Source organism: Cetorhinus maximus, chromosome 4, assembly GCF_964194155.1.
Source record: "Cetorhinus maximus chromosome 4, sCetMax3.hap1.1, whole genome shotgun sequence".
NCBI lineage: Eukaryota > Metazoa > Chordata > Chondrichthyes > Lamniformes > Cetorhinidae > Cetorhinus > Cetorhinus maximus.
The window spans coordinates 103,149,494-103,171,729 of NC_135882.1; the positions used below are offsets into that span (position 1 = coordinate 103,149,494).

At 43.2% G+C, this 22,236-nt stretch overlaps 1 protein-coding gene across 1 annotated transcript in view; it reads left to right on the forward strand.

Annotated features, from left to right (window-relative positions):
• Positions 1 to 22,236, forward strand: part of ccdc178 (coiled-coil domain containing 178) — a 587,382-nt gene that overhangs the window by 189,008 nt on the left and 376,138 nt on the right. The window contains exon 17 of the mRNA XM_078540576.1: positions 14,760 to 14,905. Within this exon, the coding sequence (XP_078396702.1) occupies positions 14,760 to 14,905 (146 nt within the window). The remainder of the gene's footprint in view (positions 1 to 14,759; positions 14,906 to 22,236) is intronic.

Consider the following 22,236-nt stretch of genomic DNA (forward strand, 5'->3'; position numbering starts at 1 on the left):
ACCACAATATGATTGAATTTTACATCCAGTTTGAATGGGAGAATAGTGACTCTAAGACTAGTATCTTAAACGTAAATAAGGGCAACTGTGTGGGGATGAAAGCTGAGCTAGCTGAAGTGAACTGGGAAACTAGGCTAGAGGATAGATTAATAGAGAAGCAGTGGCAGACATTTAAGGGGATATTTCAGAGCATTCAGAATAAGAACATTCCTATTATAAAGAAAAATTCTAATGGGAAGAGCCACCATCCGTGGTTAACTAGAGAAATTAAGGAAAGCGTCAGCTTAAGGAAAAAGCATACAACTTCACAAAAATGAGTGGCAGGACAGATGATTGGTCAGAATATAAAGAACAGCAGAGAATGACTAAAAGGTTAACCAGGAGAATGAAATTAGAGTTTGAGAGGAAGCTAACTAGAAATGTAAAAATGGATAGCAAAAGTTTCTACAGATATTTAAAAAGGAAAAGAGTAAGTAAAGTGAGTTAAAAACAAAAAACTACTGCGGATGCTGGAAATCCAAAACAAAAACAGAATTACCTGGAAAAACTCAGCAGGTCTGGCAGCATCGGTGGAGAAGAAAAGAGTCGACGTTTCGAGACCTCACGACCCTTCAACGGAACTGAGTATAGTTAGGAGAGGGGTGAAATATAAGCAGGTTTAAGGTGGGCGGGGGGGGGAGAGAGAAGTTGAAGGGATGGGGGGGTGGTTGTAGGGACAAGCAAGCAGTGATAGGAGCAGATAATCAAAAGATGTCACAGACAAAAGGATCAAAGAGGTGTTGAAGGTGGTGATATTATCTGAGAAAATGTGCTAATTAAGAATGGATGGCAGGACACTCAAGGTACAGCTCTAGTGGGAGTGGGGTGGAAAGACTGACAAGGTATTAGTTGTAGATTTAAAAATAATGGAAATAAGTGGGAAAAGAAAAATCTATATAAATTATTGAAAAAAAACAAAAGGGAGGGGGAAGAAACGGGATGGGGATGGGGGGAGGGAGTTTAAGATCTAATGTTGTTGAATTCAATAGTCAGCCTGGAAGGCTGTAAAGTGCCTAGTTGGAAGATGAAGTGCTGTTCCTCCAGTTTGCATTGGGCTTCACTGGAACAATGCAGCAAGCCAAGGACAGACATGTGGGCAAGAGAGCAGGGTTGAGTGTTAAAATGGCGAGCGACAGGGAGGTTTGGGTCTTTCTTGCGGACAGACCGCAGGTGTTCTGCAAAGCGGTCGCCCAGTTTGCGTTTGGTCTCTCCAATGTAGAGGAGACCGCATTGGGAGCAACGAATGCAGTAGACTAAGTTAGGGGAAATGCAAGTGAAATGCTGCTTCACTTGAAAGGAGTGTTTGGGCCCTTGGACGGTGAGGAGAGAGGAAGTGAAGGGGCAGGTGTTGCATCTTCTGCGTGGGCATGGGGAGGTGCCATAGGTGGGGGTTGAGGAGTATGGGGTGATGGAGGAGTGGACCAGGGTGTCCCAAGGGAACGATCCCTACGGAATGCCACCGGGGGGGTGAAGGGAAGATGTGTTTGGTGGTGGCATCATGCTGGAGTTGGCGGAAATGGCGGAGGATGATCCTTTGAATGCGGAGGTTGGTGGGGTGATAAGTGAGGACAAGGGGGACCCTATCATGTTTCTGGGAGGGAGGAGAAGGCGTGAGGGCTGATGCGCGGGAGATGGGCCGGACACGGTTGAGGGCCCTGTCAACGACCGTAAGTAAAGTGAGTGTTGGTCCTCTAGAGAGTGACAGTGGGGAGTTAATAGGAGATAATAATGAAATGGCGGAAGAAATGAACAAATATTTTGCTTCTGCGTTCAGTAAAGAGGATACAAAAACATTCCAGTAATAGTTGCAAATTGGGAGGTGAAAGGGATCGAGGAACTTGGTGAAATTGAAATCATTAGGGAAACGGTACTGAGCAAATTGATGGAGCTGCGGGCTGGCAAGTCTCCAGGTCCCGATGGACTACATCCTAGTGTCTTAAACGAGGTGGCTAATGAGGTAATCGATGCGCTGGTGTTAATTTTCCAAAATTCGCTAGATTCTGGAAAGATTCCATCAGACTGGAAAGTAGCAAATATAACCCCTCTATTCAAGAAGGGAGGAAGCAGAAAGTAGGAAGCTATAGGCCAGTTAACTTGACTTCTGTCGTGGGGAAGTTGTTAGAATCTATCATTAAGGAGGATACAGCTGGGCACTTAGAAGAGTTCAAGGCAATTGGGAAGAGTCAGCATGGTTTTGTGAAAGGAAAATCATGTTTAACCAATTTATTGGAGTTTTTTAAGGAGTACTATGTTGGGTGCTAAAGGAGAGCCTGTAGACATACTGCACTTGGATTTCCAGGAGGCAGTTGATAAGATGCCACAACAAAAGTGCATTGTGTAGGGAGTAACATGTTAGCATGGATAGAAGACTTGCTGGCTGGTAGAAAGCAGAAAGCGTGTATAAATGGGTCCTTTTCGGATTGGCAGGATGTGACAAGTGGAGTCCCAGAGGGGTCTGTGCTGGGGCCTCAACTTTTTATGATTTACATCAATGACTTAGATGAAGGGAGTGAAGACATGGGTAGCTAAATTTGCAGATGACACAAAGATAGGTAGGAAAGTATGTTGTGAAGATGACATGAGGAGGTTGCAGATGGATATGGATAGGTTGAGTGAGTGGGCAAAGATCTGGCAAATGGAGTTTAACGTGGGAAAATGTGAAGTTGTTCACTTTGGCAGGAAGAACGAAAAAGTAGAGTATTACTGAAATGGAGAACGGCTGCATAATTCTGAGGTGCAGAGGGATGGAGGTATTCTAGTGTATGAGTCACAAAAAGTTAATATGCAGGTACAGCAAGTAATTAAGAAGGCTAATTGGAATGTCATCCTTTATTATGAGAGGGAATGAACAAAGAAGTAAGAATATTATGCTTCAGTTATACAGGACATTGGTGAGACTGCACCTCAAATAATGTGTGCAGTTTTGGTCTCCTTATTTAAGGAAGGATGTAAATGCATTGGAGGCAGTTCAAAAGGGGTTTACAAGATTGATACTTGGAATGAGTGAAAAAACAAAAACAGAATTACCTGGAAAAACTCAGCAGGTCTGGCAGCATCGGCGGAGAAGAAAAGAGTTGACGTTTCGAGTCCTCATGACCCTTCAACAGAACTGAGTAATATTAGGAGAGGGGTGAAATATAAGCTGGTTTAAGGTGGGTGGGTGGGGGGAGAGAAGTTGGGGGGGGTGGTTGTAGGGACAAGCAAGCAGTGATAGGAGCAGATAATCAAAAGATGTCACAGACAAAGGAACAAAGAGGTGTTGAAGGTGGTGATATTATCTAAACGAATGTGCTAATTAAGAATGGATGGCAGGACACTCAATGTACAGCTCTAGTGGGGGTGGGGTGGAGAGACTGACAGGGCATTAAAGGTATAGATTTAAAAATAATGGAAATAGGTGGGAAAAGAAAAATCTATATAAATTATTGGAAAAAATAAAAGGGAGGGGGAAGAAACGGGAAGGGGGTGGGGATGGAGGAGGGAGTTCAAGATCTAAAGTTGTTGAATTCAATATTCAGTCCGGAAGTCTGTAAAGTGCCTACTTGGAAGATGAGGTGCTGTTCCTCCAATTTGCGTTGGGCTTCACTGGAACAATGCAGCAAGCCAAGGACAGACATGTGGGCAAGAGAGCAGGGTGGAGTGTTGAAATGGGAAGCGACAGGGAGGTTTGGGTCTTTCTTGCGGACAGACCGCAGGTATTCTGCAAAGCGGTCGCCCAGTTTACGTTTGGTCTCTCCAATGTAGAGGAGACCACATTGGGAGCAACGAATGCAGTAGACTAAGTTAGGGGAAATGCAAGTGAAATGCTGCTTCACTTGAAAGGAGTGTTTGGGCCCTTGGACGGTGAGGAGAGAGGAAGTGAAGGGGCAGGTGTTGCATCTTCTGCGTGGGCATGGGGAGGTGCCATAGGTGGGGGTTGAGGAGTATGGGGTGATGGAGGAGTGGACCAGGGTGTCCCAGAGGGAACGATGCCTACGGAATGCTGCCAGGGGGGGTGAAGGGAAGATGTGTTTGGTGGTGGCATCATGCTGGAGTTGGTGGAAATGGCGGAGGATGATCCTTTGAATGCGGAGGCTGGTGGGGGTGATAAGTGAGGACAAGGGGGACCCTATCATGTTTCTGGGAGGGAGGAGGAGGCGTGAGGGTGGATGCACGGGAGATGGGCCGGACATGGTTGAGGGCCCTGTCAACAACTGTGGGTGGAAAACCTCGGTTAAGGAAGAAGGAGGAGATGTCAGAGGAACTGCTTTTGAAAGTAGCATCATCAGAACAGATGCGACGGAGGTGAAGAAACTGAGAGAATGGAATGGAGTCCTTACAGGAAGCAGGGTGTGAGGAGCTGTAGTCGAGGTAGCTGTGGGAGTCGGTAGGCTTGTAATGGATATTGGTGGACAGTCTAACACCAGAAATTGAGACAGAGAGGTCAAGGAAGGGAAGGGAAGTGTCAGAGATGGATCATGTGAAAATGATGGCGGGGTGGAAATTGGAAGCAAAATTAATCAATTTTTCCAGGTCCGGACAAGAGCATGTAGCAGCACCGAAGTAATCATCGATGTACCGGAGAAAGAGTTGTGGGAGGGGGCGGAGTAGGACTGGAACAAGGAATGTTCCACATACCCCATAAAGAGAAAGTGAGTAAGTTGTCTTATGAGGAAAGGTTGGACAGAATGGGCTTGTTTCCACTGGAGTTTAGAAGAGCGAGGAGTAATTTCATTGGAGTTTACAAGATTCTGAATGGCTTTCACAAGGTGGACTTGTAAAAGGATGTTTCCTCTTGTGGATAATTCCAGAACTAGGGGGCACTGTTTTAAAATTAAGGGTCACCCTTTTAGGACAGAGATGATGAGAATTTTTTTCTCTCAGAGGGTTGTGCGACTTTGGAATTCTATGCCTCAGAAGGTGGTGGAGATGGGCTCATTGAATATTTTTAGGGCAGAGGCAGATAGATTCTTGTTTGGTTTAGTTGTAGGAGACAGAGGATGATGACAGAAGGATGCTTTAGTGACTGGAAGCTAGTGTCCAGTGGCATACCACAGGGATCTGTGCTGGGTCCCCTATTATTTGTCATTTATATAAACGACATAGATGACTATTTGGGGTTTGGATTAATAAGTTTGTGGATGACACAAAGATTGGCCGGCTGGTTAACAGTGAGGTTGAATGTCTTGGGCTACAAGAAGATATAGACGGGATAGTCAGATGGGCAGATAAGTAGCAGATGGAATTTAACCCTGAAAAGCATGTGGTGATACACTTTGGAAGGAGTAATTTGACAACGAAGTATTCAATGAACAGCAATGACACTAGGAAGTTCTGAGGAACAAAGGGACCTTGGCATGTGTGTCCATAGATCTCTGAAGGTGGAGGGGCATGTTAGTGGGGTGGTGAAAAAGACATAAGGGACATTTGCCTTTATCAATCGAGGCATAGATTAAAAAAGTAGGAAGGTTATGTTGGAGTTGTATAGAACCTTGGTGAGACCACAGCTGGAGTACTGTGTGCAGTTCTGGTCGCTACATTATAGGAAGGATGTGATTGCACTGGAGGGGGTGCAGAGGAGATTCACCAGGATGTTCCCTGGGATGAAACATTTAAGTTATGAAGAGAGATTGGATAGACTTGGGTTGTTTTTGTTGAAGCAGAGAAGACTGAGGGGCGACCTGATCGAGGTGTACAAGATTATGAGGGGCATGGACAGGGTGGATAGGGAGCAGCTGTTCCCCTTAGTTGAAGGGTCAGTCACAAGGGGACATAAGTTCAAGGTGAGGGACAGGAAGTTTAGGGGTGATGTGAGGAAAAACTTTTTTACCCAGAGGGTGGTGACAGTCTGGAATGCACAGCCTGGGAGGGTGGTGGAGACTGGTTGCCTCACATCCTTTAAAAAGTATCTGGATGAGCACTTGGCACGTCATAACATTCAAGGCTATGGGCCATGTGCTGGTAAATGGGATTAGGTAGGTAGGTCAGGTGTTTCTCACAAGTCGGTGCAGACTCGATGGGCCGAAGGGCCTCTTCTGCACTCTGTGATTCTGTGAAGGGAATCAAGGGTTGTAATCTCAGGATTACTCCCTGTGCCATGTGCCAGTGAGGCTAGAAATAGGAAGATAGTGCAGCTAAACACGTGGCTGAACAGATGGTGTAGGAGGGAGGGTTTCCGATATCTGGATCATTGATATCTCTTCCAGGGCAGGTGGGACCTGTACAAGAAGGACGGGTTGCATCTAAACTATAGGGGCACCAATATCCTGGCAGCGAGGTTTGCTAGTGTCACTCTGGAGGGTTTAAACTAGTATGGCAGGGGGGTGGGAACCAGAGCAATAGGTCAGCAGGTGAAATAAATGACTGGGAACTAGTTAATATGGCCAGTAGGACTAAGAGGAAGAGCAGGCAGGGAGAAATTACTGAACACAGTGGGACTGGGGGTCTGAAATGCATTTGTTTCAATGCGAGAAGTATAACAGGCAAGGCAGATGAGCTTAGAGCTTGGATTAGTACTTGGGACTATGATGTTATTGCTATTACAGAGACTTGGTTGAAGAATGGACAGGATTGGCAGATAAACGTTCCAGGATTTAGATGTTTCAGGCAGGATAGAGAGGGATGTAGAAGAGTTGGGGGAGTTGCTCTGCTGGTTAAGGAGAATATCACAGCTGTACGACAGGAGGACACCTCAGAGGGCTCATGCAGCGAGGCAATATGGGTAGAGCTCCGGAGTAGGAAGGGTGCAGTCACAATGTTGGGGGTTTACTATAGGCCTCCCAATTGCCGGTGGGAGATTGAGGAACAGATATGTTGGCAGATTTTGGAAAGATGTAAAAGCAGGTTGTTGTGGTGGGTGATTTTAACTTTCCCTATACTGACTGGGAATCACTTAGTGCTAGGGGTTTAGATGGTGCAGAATTTGTAAGGTGCATCCAGGAGGGCTTCCTGAGACAATATGTAGATAGTCCAACTAGGGAAGGGGCAATACTGGACCTGGTATTAGGGAATTAACCTGGCCAGGTGGTCGAAGTTTCAGTAGGGGATCATTTCGGGAAAAGTGACCATAATTCAGTAAGTTTCAAGGTACTGGTGGATAAGGATAACAGGAGTCCTCGGGTTAAGTTGCTTAATTGGGGGAAGGCTAATTATAACAATATTAAGCAGGAACTGAGGAATCTAGACTAGAGGCGGATGTTTGAGGGCAAATCAACAACTGACATGTAGGGGGCTTTCAAACATCAGTTGATAAGAATTCAGGACCAGCATGTTCCTGCTAGGATGAAGGATAAGTATGGCAAGTTTCAGGAACCTTGGATAATGAAGGATATTGTGAGATTAGTCAAAAAGAAAAGGGAAGCATTCGTAAGGGCTAGAAGGCTGGGAACAGATGAAGCCTGTGGAGAATATAAAGAAAGTAAGAAGAAACTTAAGCAAGGAGTCAGGAGGGCTGAAAGGTCATGAAATGTCATTGGCAACCAGGATTAAGGAAAATCCCAAGGCCTGTTATACATATGTAAAAAGCAAGAGGGTAGCCAGGGAAAGGGTAGACCCACTCAGGGACATAGGTGGGAATCTGTGTGTGGGGCGAGAAGAAATGGGAGAGATACTAAATGAGTACTTCTCATCAGCATTCACCAAAGAGAGGGACTTAGCAATCGATTTGTCCAGGGAAGAGTGTGTAGATAGCCTGGATCATGTTGAGATCAAAAAAGAGGAGGTGTTAGGCGTCTTGAAGAATATTAAGGTGGTTAAGTCCCCAGGGCCAGATGGGACCCCAGAGTACTGAGGGAGGCAAGGGAGGAGATTACTGGGGCCTTGACAGAAATCTTTGTATCCTCACTGGCTACGGGTGAGGTCCCAGAGGACTGGAAAATGGCCAATGTTGTTCCATTGTTTAAGAAGGGTAGCAGGGATAATCCAGGAAATTACAGGCCGGTGAGCCTTAACATCAGTGGTAGGGAAATTATTGGAGAAGATTCTTCGTGACAGGATTTACTACCATTTGGAAGCAAATGGGCATATTAGTGAGAGGCAGCATGGCTTTGTGAAGGGGAGATCGTGTCTCACTAACTTGATCAAGTTTTTCGAGGAAGTGACAAAGATGATCGACGATGGAAGGGCAGTGAATGTTATCTACATGAATTTTATTAAGGCCTTTGACAAGGCCCCTCATGGCAGACTGGTACAGAAGGTAAAGTCGCATGAGATCAGGGGTGAGCTGGCAAGATGGATACAGAATTGGCTTGGTCATAGAAGACAGAGGGTAGCAGTGGAAGGGTGCTTTTCTAAATGGAGAGCTGTGACTAGTGGTGTTCCGCAGGGATCAGTGCTGGGACCTTTGCTGTTTGTAGTATGCGTAAATGATTTGGAGGAAAATGTAACTGGGCTTATTAGTAAGTTTGCTGACGACACTAAGGTTGGAGGAGTTGCAGATAGTGAAGAGGATTGTCAAAGGATACAACTGGATATAGATCGGTTGGAGATTTGGGTGGAGAAATGGGAGATGGAGTTTAATCCGGTCAAATGTGAGGTAATGCATTTTGGAAGGTCTAATACAGGTAGGAATTATACAGTAAATGGCAGAACCCTTAAGTGCATCGATGGACAAAGGGATGTGGGTGTACAGGTCCACAGGTCACTGAAAGTGGCAACGCTGGTGGATAAGGTAGTCAGGAAGGCATATGGCATGCTTGCTTTCATCAGCAGGGGTATTGAGTATAAAAGCTGGGAAGTCATGCTGCAGCTGTATAGAACCTTGGTTAGGCCACACTTGGAATATTGCGTGCAATTCTGGTCGCCACATTACCAGAAGGATATGGAGGCGTTGGAGAGGGTGCAGAGGAGGTTTACCAGGATGCTGCCTGGTCTGGAGGCTCTTAGCTATGAGGAGAGGTTGGAGAAACTCGGATTGCTCTCACTAGAGCGACGGAGATTGTGGGGCGACTTGATAGAAGTTTATAAAATTATGAGTGGCATGGACAGAGTAGCTAGTCAGAAGCTTTTTCCCAGGGTGGAAGAGTCAATTACTATGGGACATAGATTTAAGGTGAGAGGAGAAAACTTTAGAGGAGATGTGCGGGGCAAGTTTTTTACGCAGAGGGTAGTGAGTGTCTGGAATTCGCTGCCAGAGGAGGTGGTGGAAGCAGGTACGATCGTGGTGTTTAAGAGGCAGCTTGACAAATACATGAATAAGATAGGAATAGAGGTATACGAACCCCGGAAGTGCAAAATGTTTTAGTTTGTCAGGCAATATGATCGGCACAGGCTTGGAGGGCCGAAGGGCCTGTTCCTGTGCAGTACTTTTCTTTGTTCTTTGTTATCGGGGGTAGATGGGAATGTGGAAATCGAAATACAAGAAGATCAGCCATGATTTAATTGAATATTGAGTTAGAGGAAAAATTCATTCCCAACCAGCCCGTGCTTGCAAAATTCGAAACACAATGTCCAACATTAGATGTGACTCCGTGACTGGACAGCGTTTGCTAAATAATCCTCATTTAAGAATTACGCTGACAACCAATTTAAGATTGTTAGTCAGGCTCACAGTGTGATGCATTTGCGTGCACTGGAAACTACATGTATTAATACACTGGGCCCTGTTCTTTGCAGACAGAAAGAACATGCACACACATTGCACCTGTTTCAGCTCAAAAAAAATTAAGTGACAGCCATTTCCTGACTCATTCCTCAGGGCAATGCCTTCACCAATCAGTGTCAAGCTGCCTGGCTTAAATCAAACAATGCTTGCCTGTTTATTGTCAGTCACCATCAATTGGTGCATTGTCCATGGAAACGCCTCTAACAATTAGAGTCCGCTTGCCCACCAATCAGCACACTCTTCTCATACAGTATAAAAAGTTGTTTTCCCCTTATATTGGCATTCTTGAAGTGTGCTGATGAGTGCATGATGAAAAGCTTTGACATGTCTCTTTTTTCAGCAATACTCAAGTTCTGTACTACCAAATGACTATCGGATAATGTCCTACTCCATGAGAGTGAGACTTTAGTGGATGAAATCAATTATCTAAAATGCAAAATTAGATTATAGTTCTGAAATCCCTCCATGATATTTAATGTTTAAATTTACGCATTGTATTATTTTTTCTTTCTAATGTTTTTTCTGCCAATAGCAGCAGTGGAAAGTGAAGAACTAAACAGTCTAGCAGATACTAATGAGCACAAATTTTGAAGTTGCAGAAAGAAAGTACATGAATTTATATAATGTCTTTTAAATACTCAGAATATCCCAAAGTGCTTCATAGCTAATAAATTGAAAATGCAATCACTGTTGTGACTGGCAAAGGCAGCATTCATTTTGTAAACAGTAAGGTAAAGAGCAAGGTTCCACAAACGGCAGTGTGATAATTGTCCAGTTAATATGTTTCTCGTGGACTTGGTTGAAGATTGGCTTTTGGCCAAGATACTGGAAAAAACTCTTATGCTCTTATTCAAATAATGCCATAGAATCTTTTAAATCCACACGAACAGATGCAATGAACCTCTGACAATGTAGCACTCTCTCAGTGCTGCACTAAAGTTTCAATCTAGATTTTCTGTTTGAGTCCTGGAGAGCTACTTGATATAACGACCTTGTGATTCACAGATGATGGTTCTATTCGTAAAATTAGGAGTGATGGGCAATTTTCTTATGGAGTTAAATACCCTTTTACTGATTTCTCCTGAAATACTGAGAAACTGCTCAAAAGTATTTTTTTTGTCTGATGCAATGCCCTGGTATTGGTTTGTATAATCTCATAATAAATGGGTTTAGAAGGCAGATTCATTCACAGAAAAGGATCCAGCTTGCTTTGATACGTAATAGTACCAGAATAGACATTGGGTGGAATTTTCAATGGGTGATCCCTGGCGGAGTGGCAGGTACTGCAATGTGTCTGGAACCCATTGGGCTCTACAGTGGGCTATGCCATTGTTGCATAACTGAACCATGATAGTAGCATCTTGTTTCTGTGCTCCCTAGCCAATTAGAGAGGTCGGACAGGATGGTGCACTGGATCTGTCAAAGCAAGAATTTCCAATTAATGAGATTATGGCATGGGTCAGGAAAGCTCAAATACACAAGAATCTTTGAAGTTCAGCAAGCACAGGAATGCAGAGAATGGCTGCTCCCAAGATCTGTCCCTCTTAATGGGAAGTATGCTGCTGCATCTGAGGGACTGCAGTGAACACTGGTGCTCAGACATGTCAAGAGAGCTGATCATTTGCCTGTAAACCCAGTGTTAGGGGTCTCATCTTGGAGCTAGATCTCTGTCCACCTGCTCTGCCCTGTCAAGTGGCATTTGGCTGAGAAAAAGGAACCTGCTACTGCAGGTGCTGTTGTTGCTTCTGCTACTGCTACCACTATTGGTTTTGCTGGTGCTGAGCCTTTGTTCTTCAGAACTGCATTAGCTGCTCCCATGCGAAATAAGTCTGCTGGCAGTTAAAGCAGAACCTTTGGTTAAGACAGTATTTAATTACCTATTAGATTATTTGACTGACTTACTTGACAACTCCGAAGGGTTTCTTGCTTGCCTTCAAACTTGACTGAGTGAAATCCAGAAGTGGGTGGGATGGTGGCAGGATCCTGACCTGACATCAGTTTTGGCAACTGAACTCCCCTCCTGCACCCAAAGCTGCCTCCTCTTTTCTGTCAAAATTCCTCCCATCATGTCCAAGTATCTGAGAGAGGGACTAAGCCATTTAATTCAAATATAAGTCTGTTGTGGTTTGTTCGAATACGTGTTTGATGAACCGTTTTTTAAAAATTTAATAAACATAAATATCCTTCAGCCTAGTTGTTGTTTTTAAGTCTCTATCAACTTATCTTGTCCAGCAATTACTCTGTTTAAAGATACTAGACGGAGTAAGTAGGTATCCATTTGCAGGTTTTAACTCTCCTGTTTCCCCATTTTCTTGCCTTTTCCTTGTATGAATCTCTTCCATGCCTTTAGCCCATCTTAGTAATTTGCACATTATTTTACCTTTCCAAGACAATTAATAAAATGACTTTTTATATCTTTTGGCAATTTTCTAATCTATAGTTTTCAGGTCACCCAACTTATAATTTCCCCTTTGCTATTAGAATATGTGTTGTTTACTTTTCTTTTCGACACAACTAAGAAGTTTGATTATTTTTCAGTTGCGATGAAGACTTCTATTCATGATGTTAACTTGCCTTTTCTCTTTACAGATGCTGACTGATCTATACATTTCAAACATTTCTTGTTTTGATTTTAAATTTCTAGCATTTTCAGATTTTACTTTTCATTCATAGTGAGAATATTTTTGGGAACAACAAATCACTGGCTGATTAAATCCTGCCTGACTTAATTGTCTCATATTCCTTATAGTCTGTCATTTGTGCATGAGTTGTAATTCACATAATGAAAGCCTACAGTGTGGAGTCTGCTCTATCTGCCCTAATCTCAACATGTAGTGAAGATTTAGAAAAATACAGTAATCATTTAAGTCTTAACTTGTTGGAACATTTGCTCCATTTTTCCTGGGAATTGTAGACTCTCCCAGCCAAAAGCAAAGAATGATTCAGGCCATCTAATAGTATGAGAGATGCTCATTGATGGGTTTTCTGGACATACGGCACTACATAACAAGGTTCATATTAGCAATACAAAGAAAACCATTTAACAGTTTGCATATGTCCATATATAATTGATAACTCAACAGACATGATCCAGTCAGCAGAAATACAGGTTTGTCTGTAAGACTTGTTCATTATTCTTATTTTCAGACTTTCACAACAGATATTACCTCATTCAGGAAGTAGGAACAATTCTGTACTTTATTGAAATCCTGAAATCAGCACCTCCTCCAGTTCTGAGAATAAAAAGACCTTTTGGTATCCAAGACTGGCTTTTTAGATTTAGAGAGACTATGATATTAAATATTGTTAACATTCACGTAGCTTACTTTAATCATATGCTCTGCCCCACCCATTCAATCTAATGAATGAACATTTGTTATAAAAATCCATAATCCCTTGGAGTAATGAAGCAAAACTTTGAGCATTTATCTATTATCACATATCCAGTATTCAATCTTAGCTTAGTGCATTCTAGAAAACATTTTCCAGTGCCCTACAACAGAAGAACCATTAATACCAATTGGGTCAGCATCCAGTGGGGTACATTCAGAGTCTGTAGTAATTATGGTTTTATTTAGTGTGTAATGTACCTTTAAGAATAATACTCGTTAGGCAAGATCACATGATATGTAGTAACTAATAGTGCGGACTACCTCAGTAGCCAGTGTTGAGATAGAGTTGGAGTTGAAAGCACACGTGTAGTTGCTGCTGAGTATATTGTAAGTAAACTTAAAGCTTCCACCCAAGAAGTGTCTGCAGATCAACTCTATCATTAATAGCACAACTCGTCCACCTTACAACAGAGTCTGAAGTGGGGCAGGAAGAGGTGGAGAACTGAACAGGTAACCTAATAGTACGGTTTCCCAGATGTCCTGCAGGTATTAATTGTAGGATGTCTTTAAAATTTTTCTGGTGGTTTTCCACCCAATAACCAGCTTTATTGATAAACTGGCTGCCTGTTGGGTAGGAAGGCTTGTGATATGAGCCCATAGCTGAGGAGCAGAGAAGAGGTAGGGAGGCAGGACAAGACCGCAGTCATCGGGAGTATCTTAATGTCATGGGGCAGAGAGGAGAGATTGCTGTGGTGGAAGAGCGTTGTCAGTTGGGGTTGAGAGCATCATGGTCAGGTGAGGACTCAATTGTCCAAAGGGAGAGTTTGCTGGGGAAGAGATCAGGGTTGGAGAGGGCAGATGGTGATCTGGGGTGGGGACGTGGGGTGAGGGAAGAGATTACAGGGCAAAAGAGAAATTGAAGTGGGGGGGAGTTGCTGACTGTGAAACTGGATGGCAGGAAGTTTATTGTTCCTGGAGGAAATACTCCTCGTTTTGGGTCCACAGGCAGCATTGTACTTAACTTATTCATCTGGCCCTCCTTGTTTCCCTTTATCGTTCATGTTTCTTAAGCCTTGGGAAACTCTGTTGAAATAGGTTAAAAATAAAACAACTTGTAGAAGTAGAGGAATGCAGCCTCCTTAAAAACTGTTCCTGCCAACTCACTTCCTGAGACCAGATTTGTTGCCCATCCTCTCCTGTTCCACCTCCATTAAAACTGGACATGGGTGGGTTTGACTCAGGTTGGGATTGGGTTTGAATTTTTTTTAAGTTTTAGTTTTCACCCAACCAAAATTTCCTGGGAGTTACAGTCACCCCCATTCTGTCCTTTCAGCATTTGCTCTTCTTAGCCTAAAGCTATTTTATCACCAGAGATAATATATCTATCCAGGTTTGTTTTAAAGCAGTTAGTTGCTTCAGCTTCAACTGCTGTTGCAGGTCTCTACTCCTATATCCATTAGCCTGTGGGACAAGAAAATTGTTTGTAACTTCTAGTGTCACTTCAGGTTTGATCATTTTAACGCCTCCTACTTCTTTGCTGAAAACCTGTCAATAGCCTTCATTTACATTGTTTACATTAATCAGCATTTTAAAGACATGAACCAAGCCCACTTTCAGCTTTCTTTTCACCAATGAAGAAAAGCCCAGTTGTTCCCTCAATGTCAGAGTAATCCTACACTTTCTTATATAAAGGGTGCTGCATCTCATTTCTAGTATTGGATCATAAAATTCTCCATCTGTCAAGCAGGGATGTTGTGTTGCTTATTATACCTATATTAATGCTGATAATTTTCGTTACTTTATTGCAGAAAGAATATTTGGACAGCTTCAATCAGACTAACGACACCCTCAAGCAAATTGAGACAATACAGGGAAATATTTTGCAGAAACAAACCTTAAGAACAAAGCTATCGAAGGAGATTAAAAAATACAAAAATATCATTAAGGATCTACAGTAAGAAATTATCAAGCACTAATTGATTATTTCATAATTGTAATGATATATTGATTTTTCATTTTGTCAATGTCCAAAAAGGAAAGTTGTATGAATTCTTATATTCCCAATTGAGTTGCAGTGAAAGAAAAGTACTCTTAATTTTTAGTCAATACATTAAGTTTAAATTAAACTGGAACACTATATCATGAATATTCACTCGACTGTTTTATTCCACAGATTATTTGCAGATAAAACGTATATAACACAGCCGATACCTATTTTTGATTTATATTCTTGGAGTCTGTGTGTGCATATGGATGTCTTTATATGGAAACGTAGTGGGGAGTTTTCCCAGGCAAGGAGGGGGGTGGGAGTTATAACACTTAAAATTGACATTGGGTCGGCATCCCAACTGACATATCCTGTCCACATCTGGGTTTCTGCAGGATGGGGTTAAAGGCAGGTGGGGAGGCCTCCTGAATCTGCCAGGTAAGTTATTAAGGCCATTCTTCTTCTTCTCCAGGTAGCATCCTTGTTTATTCAAGGGTCACTAAACCACAGCTTATGCCATGATTTTACTAGAGGGCAGGGTGAGGAGGCAGGCCCCAAGTCTACCTCAGGCAAAACAGGTATCAAACCTTGCGTTGTTGGAATTATTCTGAACCACATGCTAGCTGCCTAGCCAACTGAGCTAACTAGAACCCCCAATAAGATTGTTAGAAGAACAATTAAGACCTGTTTTAACTCATAATTCAGGATTTCCCAGCTGGGGGCCTGTTGCCTGAACCATCAGCAACTTGCCAGGGATACTGAGTTGAGTGCACAGTGAGGAGAGCTTCTTCAGTGAAACTACATGCTGGGCTGGCTTTGATTAATGTTTGACCAGCTCCAGCTATGGCCAGGTGAGAGGCTGCTATTCAAAGCACTTCTCTCTGCTTGTCACCAAGTGTGTGCTTTCTGAAAGCAGAGAGGTGACAGTGTTCATAATAGCATTTGGAGAGGAGGGAAGGACAACATTTGTGGAGGGTGACTGTGAGGCATGGGTGCTAGGGGGCAATAGGATGAGGATATGTGTGAGTGTCTGCTGTTCAGCTGGGCATGTGGGTGCCTGCAGAGAGAGGAATGAGTGAATGTGTTGGCCTGGGGAGTGTATGCAGGAGAATGAGCATGTTAGAATGTGGAACTTGGCATCTGAGAGAGCTTTACACCACTCAGCTGTCATGCCCTCCTAAGGTCCAAGATCTTCTTGGTGCATTGTCTCAAGATTGGTGGACACACACTTCTGTTGTTGACTTCCATCCATGCCTGCTTGATTGGAGAGGTTGTCCTCTTCCTCCCACCCTTGGGAGAGCTCACCTCACTCCAGCCCCACATCTCTCAGGACCTTCAGACAAGGGTAAGAGACCCAAGGAACAGCCTTCCCCGATCTCTTCCCCATTCCTGTGGTTGCTGCAGCCTTAAAAATCCAAGTGCTGGTGAGCCCTTGTAACACACATAAAGGTCCCATTAATTAAAATTTCCCCCCTTAACAGAATGGAAGCATTAACTCTCACTCTCCCTGATTGGTCAGGGAAACCAGAGGTGACCTGCTAATGCTGTAACCAAGTTAAAGTGCTAAATAAGCATGCCCATTAATAAACTGGGTCCAGAAGTCCAGAAGATTCCACCCTTGTTTTTTTGGTTCTTTCCATTTTGTGAAATGTTACAGCCAGACAGTTAAGGCACCACTTAAATACAAAAGACAAAATGAACTTTATATTACCTTTCAGAAATAATTTTAAAGATTATTAATCTTAATATTTTCTATGTTTTAGCATTTTCTTATGATATCCACACTTCCTATCCTGATAGCCTAAGAGAATGACCAGATTATTGTCAATTAGTGTGCAATTGAATAACAATATTGTGTCATGTGTTTGTAAGCACAGGAGGCTAAATCCTTTTATCCTGCTCATTAGTTATAACATCCTAAACAAAAAAGCCATTAGAGATATCAGAAAATATGTAGTGCCTTTTGGAATTCTTTTAAAAGTTTTCTCAAGATGTGGTTGGCATTGGCCGGATCCTATTCATTACCTTTCTCGTTGCCCTGAAAAGCTGGTGGTTAGCATTCTTGAATTACTGAAGTCCTAGTGATGATGTTCTCATAATGATGTTAGCTAGGAAAGTCCAGAATTTTGATCCCGTCACAATGAAAGAGTACTGGTATATAACCAAGTGAGAATGATATGTGACTTGGTATTGCCCTGATGCTGCTCTCTTGTCCTTTTTGGTGGCAGATGTTGTAGGGCCGGCAAGGGTTGCTGCAGTGAGTTGGTTAGTTATACTGATTTTTATGTCTTGAGTCTATGAGTTCACCACTCAAGTAAACTCGAATTGCACGCCTTCATATACACTTGTTGGTTGATGCTCGCTATCAATAACAGAGAGAGACCGACACAAGAACAACTGTGATTGTTTATTGCAACAGAAGGCAGAGCACTAATTCCTTGCGTGCTCCCACAACCACCTCCAGCTCTAGACTTGCAGTTAACCAGTAGCCCGTGCTGAACAGTGATTGGTCAGCACTGTCACATGGTTAGTCCACTTGCATCCACTTAAAGATACATGGTACTCCACTTCACTACACTGATGCATCCTGCTAATAGTACATATTTCAGGCAAGCATGTGCTTGGATTGGAGCACTTGTATGCAATGCTGTTCAAGCAGACTGCCTTGTCCTGAAATATGTCAAACATCTTGCATATTGTTGCGTCTGTATCCATCACAGTATCAACTATTCCATCGCACTTCAGATGCGATCCTTGTACAACCACTCGAAGAATACCCAACCTCTGTCATGCTCTTATAGCCATACACACATACGAGCAAGCCTGTTCCGCCAATCAATAAGATCATAGCTGATCTGATTGTAACCTCCTGCCAACCCCCAGTAACCTTTCATCCCCTTGTTAATCAAGAATCTATCTAACTCTGCCTTAAAATATTCAAAGGCCCTGCTTCCACCACCTTTTGAGGAAGAGAGATCCAAGGACTTACGGCCCTCAGAAAAAAATTCCCCTCTTTGTCTTAAATGAGTGATCTCTTATTTTTAAACAGTGACCCCTAGTTCTAGATTCTCCCACAAGAAGAAATATCCTCTCCACATCCACTCTGTCAAGACCCCTCAGGATCTTAAATGTTTTGCTCAATTCACCTATTACTCTAAACTCCAGTAGATACACACATAACCTGTCCAGCCTTTCCTCATAAGACAACCTGCCTATTCCTGGTATGAGCCGAGTAAACCTTCCCTGAATGGCTTCTAATGCATTTACATCTTTCCATAAATAAAGAAACCAATACTGTACACAATACTGCAGATGAGGTCTCATAGGTGCCCTGTACAACTGAAGCATAACCTCCCTACTTTTGTATTCAATTCCCCTTACAATAAACGATAGCATTCTATTAACTTTCCCAATTACTTTATGCACCTGCATACCAGCCTTTTGTGATTCATGCACCTGGACACCCAGATCCCTCTGAATCTCAGAGTTCTGCAATCTCTCACCATTTAGTTTTTTTTTATTCCTGCCAAAACAGACAATTTCACATTTTCCCACATTACACTCCATTTGCCAGGTCTTTGCCCACTGAATTAACGTATCTATGCCACTTTGTAGCCTGCTTACGTCCTCTTCACAACTTACTTTCCTACCAATCTTTGTGTCATCAGCAAATTTAGCAACCATACCATCTGTCCCTTCATCCAAGTAATTTATATATATTGTAAAAAGTTGAGGCCCCAGCACTTGTCCCTGTGGCACACCGCTCGTTACACCCCACCAACTAGAAAAAGACTCATTTATGGCTACACTTTGTTTCCTGTTAGCTAGCCAATCTTCTATCCATGCCAATATATTACCCGCTACACCATGAGCTTTTATTTTCTGTAATGATCTTTGATGTGGCACCTTCTTAAATGCCTTCTGGAAATCTAAGTACAGTATATCCACTGGTTCCCCATTATCCATAGCACATATGGCTCCTTCAAAGAACTCCAATAAATTGGTTAAACATGATTTCCTTTACACAAAATCATGTTGAGTCTGCCTGATTGTGTGAAACTTTTCTAAATGCCCTGTTATGACATCTTTAATAATAGCTTCTAACATTTGCCAGGTCTTGTCTGCTACTTGCAGATAAAACTGTGTCAGCACAGTGGGAGGCATTCAAGGAAGAAAGAGAGTGTACAGGGCAAATATTCCCATCCAGGCAAAGCGGGGGAGGGGGGGAACCAAGTGCAGAGAACCCTGGATGTCGAGGGACATAAAGGTTCGGATTAAGAAAAAAAAAAGAAGCTTATGGCAGATACTGAGGGCTCAATACGGCAGGGTCCCTAGAGGAGTATAAAAAGTGCAGATGGGGAATCTTAAAAAGGAAATTAGGAAAGCTAAGAGAGTGCATGAGAAAGCACTGGTGGGTAGAATAAAGGAAAGCCCCAAAGGGTTTTCTAAAAATATATAAAGAGCAACAGAATAACTAGGGAAGAAGTAGGGCTAATTAGGGACCAAAGAGGTATTCTGTGTGTGGACGCAGAAGACGTTGGTACAGTCCTCAATGAATACTTTGCGTCGGTCTTCACAATGGAAAAAGACAACACAGGTATAGACATCAGGGTGGATTGTGAAATATTAGAGGAAATTAACATAGAGAGAGAGAGGAGATACTAGTGGACTAAAAAGTGGATAAATCCGCAGGCCCGGATGAGATGTTTCCCAGGCGATTGAGGGAGGCTAGGGAAGAGATATCAGGGGCCCTGGCAGTAATTTTCAAATCCTCTCTGGCCACAGATGAGGTACCAGAGGACTGAAGGACTGCTAATGTTGCCCCATTATTAAAAAAGGGGGGAAGGGATAGACCAGGAAATTATAGGCCAATCAGTCTAACCTCGGTGGTGGGGAAGTTACTGGAAAGAATTCTGAGGGACAGAATATATGTGCACTTGGAGAGACACAGATTAATCAGGGATAGTCAGCATGGATTTGTTAAGGGAAGGTCGTGTTCGACAAATTTGATCGAATTTTTTGAGGAGATAACCAGGAGTGTTGATGAGGGTAATGCATTTTATGTGGTCTACATGGACTTTAGCAAGGCTTTTGATAAGGCCCCTCATGGCAGGCGGGTCAAGAAAGTAAGAGCCCATGGTATCCAAGGCAAAGTGACACTTTGGATCCAAAATTGGCTGAGAGGAAGGAAGCAGTGGGTGATGGTAGAGAGATGTTCTGTGATTGGAAGTCTGTTTCCAGGGGGGGTTCTGCAGGGCTCATTGTTGGGGCCCTTGCTGTTTGTGGTGTACATAAATGATTTGGTTTTAAATGTAGGGGTTATGATCAAGAAGTTCGCAGATGACATGAAAATTGGTAGGGTACTAAATAGTGAGGAGGATAGCTGTAAACTGCACGAGGACATTAATGGACTAGTCAGGTGGGCAGAGCAGTGGCAAATGGAATTCAACCCAGAGAAGTGCGAGGTAATGCACTTGGGGAGGGCTAACAAGGCAAGGGATCAAAGTATGAATCGTAGGACCCTGGAAAGCACTTAAGATCAGAGGGACCTTGCTGTGCATATCCACAGATACCTGAAGGTAGCAGGGCAGGTAGATAAAGCGATTAAGAAGGCATATGAGATACTTGCCTTTATTTGCCGAGGCGTAGAATACAAAGAGCAGGGAGGTTATGCTGGAACTGTTCAATACGCTGGTTAGGCAACAACTGGAGTACTGTGTGAAGTTCTGGCCACCATATAGGAAGGATGTGATTGCACTGGAGTGGGTGCAGAGGAGATTTACCAGGATGCTGCCTGGGCTGGAGGGTCTGAGCTATGAGGAAAAATTGGATGGGCTGGGGTTGTTTTCCTTTGAGCAGCGAAGGTTGAGAGGGAACCTGATAGAGGCGTATAAGATTATGAGGGGCATAGATAGGGTAGATAGGAAGGTACTTTTTCCATTAGTAGAGGGGTTAATAGCCAGGGGGATAGATTTAAGGTAAGAGGTAGAAGGCTAAGAGGGGAGTTGAGGAGAAATGTTTTCACCCAGAGGGTGGTGGGAGTCTGGAACTCACTGCCTGAAAGGGTGGCTGAGTCAGAAACTTTTGTTACATTAAAGAAGTATTTAGATATTCACTTGCATTGCCATAGCCTCCAGGGCTATGGGCCAAGCACTGGAAAATGGGATTAGTGTAGTCAGACCTTTGTTGACCGGTGTGGACATGATGGGCCAAATGGTGTCCTTCTGTGCTGTAAACATCTATGGGCAGAATTTTGTCCTTGGCGGACAGGCTCGGCGGGGGTGGGTGGGAAGCCAACCACCGCCTGCGATCGGGAACGGGCCGCAATTTCACACTGGCGGGCCAATTAAGGCCTGCCCAGCATGAAATGTGAGCAGCAACACTCAGAGTGAGCGGGCTGAGTGTGAACTTTGCACAAGCACTTCATAACCTCCCTGAGGCACGGAGCTGCCTCAGGGAGATGAAGCGTTGTTAAAAATAAAAGAAAATGATTAAAGTAAAAATGTAATAAAACATGTCCCTTCATTTGACTCTGTCACAAGATCAGGGGCATGCTATTAATTCAATTTTAAAACTTTTATTTTATCTTTATTAGCTTTTGGAAAACTCATCCTGCCCATGGTTGAGGTGTCCAAAAAAATGCTAAGGCTGGTTGACCTTTTCGCCTGCCCATCAACCATTAGGTTGGACGGGCAGTGAAAAGTTTAACTTAAGTGATTACTTAATGGCCTTAACTGAGCTGCCGGCTCTGGCGTGTGCCCACTGACCGACCTATCGTGCGGCCATGAGTTGACATCAGCACGCTCAGCTGACGTCAACGCACGTCATTTCACGCTTGAGTAGGTTGACCGTGCACCTGCCCGCCGAGCAAAAATGTCAGCCTTATGAGTCTATTTTCCCAATGACAGATGTTAAACTAACAAGCCTGTAGTTTCCTGCTTTGTCTCACTTCCTTTTTGAATAAAGTAGTTATATTTGCTATTTTCCAATCTAATGAAACCTTCCGAAATTAAAACTAACGCATCAACTATTTCACTAGCTGCTTCTTTCAAGACACTGACCATAAGACATTGGAGTAGAAGTAGACCATTTGGCCCATCAAGTCTGCTCTGCCATTCAGTGAGATCATGGCTGATCTGATAATCCTCAATTCCACTTTCCTGCCTTTTCCCCATAACCCTTGATTCCCTTACATTAAAAATCTAACTTAGCCTTGAATATACTTAATGACCCAGCTTCTACAGCCCTCTGCGGTAAAGAATTCCACAAAAAAAATCCTACTTATCTCGGTCTTAAAT